The sequence below is a fragment of the Kryptolebias marmoratus genome, linkage group LG4 (genome assembly GCF_001649575.2).
Source record: "Kryptolebias marmoratus isolate JLee-2015 linkage group LG4, ASM164957v2, whole genome shotgun sequence".
NCBI lineage: Eukaryota > Metazoa > Chordata > Actinopteri > Cyprinodontiformes > Rivulidae > Kryptolebias > Kryptolebias marmoratus.
In genome coordinates, this window is record NC_051433.1 from 30,441,893 (window position 1) to 30,449,110 (window position 7,218).

Consider the following 7,218-nt stretch of genomic DNA (forward strand, 5'->3'; position numbering starts at 1 on the left):
GGATTGCCCACCCCTGAGCTAAGCTGACTTATACTTACTTTGTTTAGGAGGCGATTCACATAGAGGGTCATCTGGAGGATTTCTCCAAAAATGAAGCCTGGATGGTGAAGGCAGGATGCTAGGATAACTCTACAAGGAGCACAGGTAAGTTTAGAGAAACTAGGAGCAAGAAAGTAAACACATTTCTCAGCAGGTTGAATATTTACTACTGCTGAGTGATATTACTGGTCCAACGAGGAACAGTGGTTCAGCTCAGCCTTAAGTAGTAGTGACAATTAGCCTAGATCAGTCAAAGCCATGTGCTAGTCCAAACTCCCTCATCCATGTCTTTATGGACCTTGCTTTGTGCCCTGGTGTTCAGTCATGTTGGAACAGGAAGGGGTCATCCCCAAACTGTTTCCACAAAGTTAGGAGCATGGGATTGTCAAAAATGCCTTGGTAGTTTTTTTCACTGGAACTAAGCAGCTGAGCCCAACTCCTGAAAAACAACCCCAGACCATAATGCCCCCTCCACCAAACTTTACACTTGGCACAATGCAGTCAGACAAGTACCGTTCTCCTGGCAGCCGCCAAACCCAGATTCATCGTTCAGATTCCCAGACATAGAAGTGTGATTCATCACACCAGAGAACACATCTCCACTGCTCTACAGTCCAGTGGCGGCGTGCTTTACACCACTGCAGCTGACCCTTTGCACTTGGTGATGAAAGGCTTAAATCCAGCTGCTTGGCCATAGAAACCCATTCCATGAAGCTCCCTGTGCACTGTTCTTGATCTAATCTGAAGGCCACATGAGGTTTGGAGGTCTGTAGGTATTGACTCTGCAGAATATTGGTGCCCTCTGTGCACTATGAGCCTCAGCATTCGCTGAGGAAATTCCATGACTGGACTTATTGCACAGTCATCCTATCACGATACCCACTGGAATTCACAGAGCTCCTGGGAGCAACCCATTCTTTCAGAAATATCTGTAGAAGCAGTCTGCATGCCTAGGTGTTTGATTTTATACACTTGTGGCATTGGAAGTGATTGTAACACCAGAATAGATTGGATACTTTTGGCAATATAATGTAGGTCTGACATGATAGGCTTTTGTGACTTTAGTACAAGCAACAATTACGGACACAATGAGCTGGGTACCTGCCACCTGCCAATCACAGTCTAGAGAGGAGAGGTAAGAAGCAGAACACCCACACTGTCTGTATGAAAGACCATCAAATAGCATGCAACTTAAGAGACGCCACCCACCCTGCACATTAACTCTTTGCTACCTTGCCCTCAGGCAGCAAATTGCGCATTCGGATAAGGACCACCAGACTGAAAAACATTATTTTCCTAGATGCAATCAAACTTGATAAACTGCCCAAAATAGCCAACGTGCAGCCTGTGTTGTGCACTTTGACATCTGCTGCTATTTTTTACTGGTTTTGAATTGTTTTATACTGTTCAGAATCTTTTGCAATAGCTGTGTTTTGTTCTTAGGTTTAAAGAATGACATCCTCCACATCTCTGCTTAGCTTTATAAACATTAACAGTGTGACTATATCTCTGACACTTGTAACATCTTGTAACAGGAGACATAGGGTGTTACACTGAAACTCATTTATCCACCATCACCGTTTCTGGTTACACTTCATCTTTAAACTCCAACAACACAGAGGGGCAGTCAGACGTTTCACTGCAATCATCTCATTTCTACCACCACTCCTCCTTTAATGATCTTCTTTAACTCTGCAAGATTTTCCTCTGCAGGAATCCCTGAAATCACTCCTCTGTCTCCCCTTTTATCTCCATCTAATTTTACCTGTAGGATTTCTTCCTCCCCTCCCTGGGCTGCCACCTTATCGTGGTGGAAGGGTTTGAGTGTCCCAATGATCCTACGAGCTATGTTGTCAGGGGCTTCAAACCTCTGGTAAGGTCAACCATGGCAAAGACGCCTTATGTGAGGGATCAGACAAAGTGCAGCCCAAAGACCCCTTATGATGAGCTACATTTTTTAAAAAACAATGTTCCCTTGCCCGGACGCGGGTCACTGGGGCCACACTCTGGAGCCAGGCCTGAAGGTGGCGAGCACCTGGTGGCCGGGCTTTCACCCATGGAGCCCGTCTGGACACAGTCCGAAGAGGATACGTGGGTCCCCCTTCCCATGGGCTCACCACCTATGGGAGGGGCCAAAGGGGTCGGGTGCAATGTGGGATGGGTAGTGGCCGAAGGCGGGGACCTTGGCGGTCTGATCCTCGGCTACAGAAGCTGGCTCTTGGGACGTGGAATGTCACCTCTCTGGTGGGGAAGGAGCCTGAGCTGGTGTGTGAGGTTGAGAGGTTCTGGCTAGAAATAGTCGGGCTCACCTCAACGCACGGCTCTGGCTCTGGAACCAGTCTCCTTGAGAGGGGTTCCTCACTGATGCACCATCAACACTGTTTATAGTGGGGATGGTGTACTGCTGACCTCGACTCGGGACGTCGTGGGTCGGTGGGCAGAATACTTCAAAGACCTCCTCAATCCTACCAGCATGCCTTCCAGTGAAGAAGCAGAGCCTGGAGACATTGGGCCAGGCTCTCCAATCTCTGGTCCTGAGGTCACCAAGGTGGTTAAAAAGCTTGTTGGGGGCAAGGCTCTGGGGGTGGATGAGATTCGCCCAGAGTTCCTTCAGGCTGTTGTGGAACTGACACAGCTCTGCAATAATGCGTAGACATCGGGGGCAGTCCCCCTGGATTGGCAGACCGGGGTGGTGGTCCTCCTATTTAAAAAGGGGGACTGCAGAGTGTGTTCCAACTACAGAGGGATCACACTCCTAAGCCTCCCTGGTGAGTCCATTCAGGGGATTTGAAGAGGAGGGTCTGCCAGACAGTTGAATTTCAGATTCAGGAAAAGCAGAATGCTTTACGTACGGTCATGGAACACAGTTTAAGAGCTCTACTCTTTTGTTCAGCATTTTTATATTTATTTGCAACCTCTGTGTCACCAAGTGCTTTCTTTAAGCTGTTTGTCAGGGTAACAGGGCTTACTCCTGCCGTTTTGTGTCCACTTTAAAATGACTATTTTTTTTTTGTCTTCCTCATCTTTAAATCCCTGTTTCCCACATGCTGTCTGCAACTCACCTGACAACAGTAGTTATCTGTACAGTCTCTCCCATCTCTCCTGCTGAGGCTTGGACCTCCTTCAGCTCACAGGGGTCTTGGTGGTCTCTCTCTCTGTTCTCCTTCTTCAGTCACTCAGTTTGTGAGGACAACCTGCTCTTGGTAGATTTACACATGTCCCATATTCCTTCCATTTCTTGATGATGGATTTAACAGAACTCCTGGGGATGTTTGGAGCCTTAACCTTTTGTATCCATCCCCTGACTTGTACCTTCAATAATCTTTTCTGAGTAGAATTAGGACAGACACTATAATATTTATGAATATTTCTGCAGTCATTTATGTCACATTTCATATTTTTATTTAAAAGGCATTTAAAGGCATAGAAATTTGATTTCACTTTGACATTGAAGGTTTTGTTGTAATGAAGGCCAGTTTATATTGACCATGTCAGATTTATGACACCAATAAAAGCATTAAACATCCAATAATACTTTTTTATAGGCACTGTAAATAAACTGAACTGAACAGAATTAAACTCATTTAAAACAAAGGGAGAAACAGGAACAGAAGAGATACAGCAGACTGTGTCCTGTCTAGCTTATTCTAAGAGAAAAATGTCCGTTTGAATTTGTGTTTTGGTCTTTTCACTGGACAACACAGATGTCCAGTATACAAAATTTGGCTCTACAGGTGGGACAGGGGACTCTGGTGGACAACCAGGTCTCTGGTCTTTGCTGGTCTTGGCGGCTTGCAAACCATCGACCCAGACACATCAAACACCACATCGGTCTGCAAAAACACAGCTGGCACTCTGATTCATGGTCCATTCCTGGAAGGCAAACACAGCTAGAATCAAATCAAGTTCTGATTGCATATCTAAACTTTAACGGGCATGACAGACCAACTCTAACCTAACCAATAACGCTGCCATAGATTGGTTTGTCCCATTTAGGAACAACATAAAAACAAGTAACACCTGGACTCCATACAGCTGTGGTCAGAAGTTACACACTCATCATGGGCATGAATGTCAGTTTAATTAGTTAATGATTGATATAAAACCATTTTTTCCAGGGTGGAAGGATTATATAACATTCAACTTCAATCATTTTTTTAAACAGATTTGAATTCATTACAAATTTCAGTAATCCACACAAGGTCAAATATATGCATACAGACCCAAATCTTTTACTACTAAGTGGTGCTGAAGGGTCTGGAAGGTCTTTGAACTTGACATGGTCAGGTCATTAGTGATCACGATTGACTGCAGTTGGTCGTTTCTCCTTGCCAGCATAAAAGGTATCTGTTTGACAGCATCTGTCCCTGTCAGGTGGAAGGAAATTGGTTTGGATGTTCAGGAACAACCCAGGAGCCACCAAGGCCCAAACAGGCTGTGAACTGGAGACTGAATGGACTGGAGAAGAACAGTGAAGCCAGGTTTACCTGAGCATGGACTGAGAGGGTGCTGAAAAACAAAGAAGCTCCTGCTGTTTCAAGCTGGACTGTCAAGCATGGTGGCGATAGCATCATGCGTTGCACAAAGTGGCTTGAATTATGGAGGACTAGCTCCACATGACCTCAAATCAAGAGTGAACTCAGGGGTCAGCAGCAATCAAAGGAACCTTTTCTGCTGCTTTTCTTATTAAATAAACAAAACCTACTTAAAGATTGAAATGAAGATTAAAATCTGGAATAAATCAAGCTGTTAAGTTGTAAACAACTAGTTTGTTTCCTCCGCCAAGGAAGTTGGGTTTTCAGTAGTTGGTTTGGTGTCTATTAGCAAAGATCAGGTAAAAACTAAAGAAAAGATTTGGAGGAAATCTTAAGAAAATGTTGGGGTTGTTACAAAAAACAATGGATTAAATTTTGGTGGTGATCCAGATGGCATCATGTTTTAATCCCACTGTGGCCGTGGCAGAGGCTTGCGCTCTCTGAGTGCTTCTGGTTTCATTCTGTAATTAAAGAACTAAAATAAATTGTTGACATTTATTTTTACATTTTAGAATGAAGGAAAAAAACAAACTTTTACGAAGAAGGAAAAACATTTTGTGTATTCTCCTTTAATAAAAGTTAATAGCTAAATTAAGGGGGATGTGAATCCTTCTCAGATTTGTGGAAAATTAACAAACGCTCCAGTTTAAAATAACAAAGCATATGTTTGCATCTCTTGGCCCTTTTACATGGACCCTAACGGTCCCGGCTCCACTCTACTCAGCGCGCTTTGTGCGCGTTTACATCTGCATTTTTTTGAGCCCGGTCCTGCTTCTTTGGTCCCTGCCTCGGAGTTGGGCCAGCTGGGCCGGCCCTGCTTCGTGGGCGGAGCAAGCTTAGCTCCTGTTCACTCATTGGTTGTGGGTGTGACCAGATGCAAGCATAAAGAGCGAAGGTAGGAATATAAACTACAGCGTTAGCTTACCCTGCAACGTTTCTGCCGTCTGTCCCCCAGCTGAAGGCCTGTAAAGCCTGAAATCTCCGGCGGATAACAGCTGTCCTACTCCGTGCAACAATCACAGCATCCAGAGCATTTCTTCCACTGCGCCTCTCTTCCTGAAGTCTCAGGAGAATCCCCAGAAGTTTAAACAACAGCAACAACACAGGGCCAACGTTGTTCATAGCGCTTCTGTTGTTTACACAACTTACGCTAAGTTTCGGTAGTGCGCCCCCCGCGCCGCGGCCCCGCCCCCTGCAACATGAGGAAGCGTTCCTCTGCTACCGACCAAACTGGCCGGTGTGAACGTGATGCATTCTTTATTGAGCCAAGCTGAGTAGAGCGGAGTAGAGCTGGACTTCTGAAATAGGGTCCGTGTGAAAGAGGGATCTGTAAATTCTATGAGTGAACCTAAAAATGAGGACAGTTTGTTGATATTTAATTGTTTTATTTATTTGAGGGTGGAGCAGTGGAGCAGTGGTTAGAGCTGTCGCCTCCCAGGAAGAAGGCTGCAGGCTTGTATCCCGGCCTGGGGCCTTTCTGGGTGGAGCTTACATGTTCTCCCTGAGCTCACGCGGGTTTACTCCAGGTTCTCCGGTTTCCTCCCACAGACCAAAGCTTGCATGTTAGGTTCATTAGTAAGTCTAAAACTGTCCCTGGGGTTAATCTGAGCCTTTAATTATGCTTTGACCCTGTGTGGATTTGAGAAGGAAACACAATAAACTCCCTGAGGTTGATTGTTGTACCCTGGAAAGGAAACCTTGTTGCTCCTGAGCACAGCTGTAGCAGCTCATTCTTACCTGCAGCCTGGCAGAGTCTAACCAGCTTGGTGCCTGCTGGGACCTGCATGCAGCCGATGCAGGGCTCCACTTCCTGTGGGGACACGAAGCAGAGACGTGTTTTGCCTCAGATGTGCAGACGTCGTTCCGAGTCCTGAGCATGGCTGCAGCGTACCTGTCCACTGGGAAGCGTGTACGGCTGGTTTAGCTCCACCTGAGCTCTGAAGGTTTCCAGGAAGAGCTCGCTGATGGTTTGGTGGATCACAACATTGGGAGAGGTTCTGATGGGAGCATGAAGCTTCTCCCTGAGATCAGCATAATCTGTAGAGTTAAGACTGAAAAGAAAACAACAGAAATGTTTATTAGCAGGACAGAAACCATTGTGTCTCCACACCAGTTTTTGGTCTAAAGCATCCACAGTTTCTCAGCAGCAGCAGCATAAAAACAGGAAAACTAACAGTGCTGGTACATGGGTACTGCTCCACCATCACAGATTAATGTTTCCTGAATCTAAGCTGCATCAAATGATTCTGAAGCACAATAATCCCTTTGATGTTGATCTAGAACAGGGGTGCTCATTACGTCGATCGCGATCTACTGGTCGATCGCAGCGTGACGTTAAAAAATATTTGTCAGCCAATCAAACATCCCGTCACTTGATTGACATACAGGGCAACCATTCAGATGACACCTGAATTTTGACCTTTAGGTCACCGCGCATGCCTAAACGATGGCGTTTGCGCAGCAAAGCTTACAAGCTAGTTCGCAAATTACCTCCGTTTTTAAGCTATTGCTAAAATATATTGTGATCAAAATGAGTGAGAAAGCTGGACCAAGTAAGAAGGCGAAAACATACCACTTTCATACGGAATGGGAGGTGGATTTTTTTTTCACGATGTCTTTTTCGAAGTGTGTTTGCCTCATCTGC

General features: G+C 45.5%; 1 protein-coding gene across 1 annotated transcript in view; it reads right to left on the reverse strand.

Moving 5' to 3' along the window:
• Nucleotides 1-3,424: 3,424 nt before the first annotated feature.
• The window catches only part of tmem129 (transmembrane protein 129, E3 ubiquitin protein ligase), a 12,757-nt gene continuing 8,963 nt past the window's right edge, over nucleotides 3,425-7,218 (reverse strand). Inside the window, exons 5-7 of the mRNA XM_017433436.3 lie at nucleotides 6,466-6,625; nucleotides 6,312-6,384; nucleotides 3,425-3,912 (exon numbers count right to left, since the gene is read on the reverse strand). Coding sequence (XP_017288925.1) covers nucleotides 3,728-3,912; nucleotides 6,312-6,384; nucleotides 6,466-6,625 — 418 coding nt within the window. The 3' untranslated portion in view covers nucleotides 3,425-3,727. The remainder of the gene's footprint in view (nucleotides 3,913-6,311; nucleotides 6,385-6,465; nucleotides 6,626-7,218) is intronic.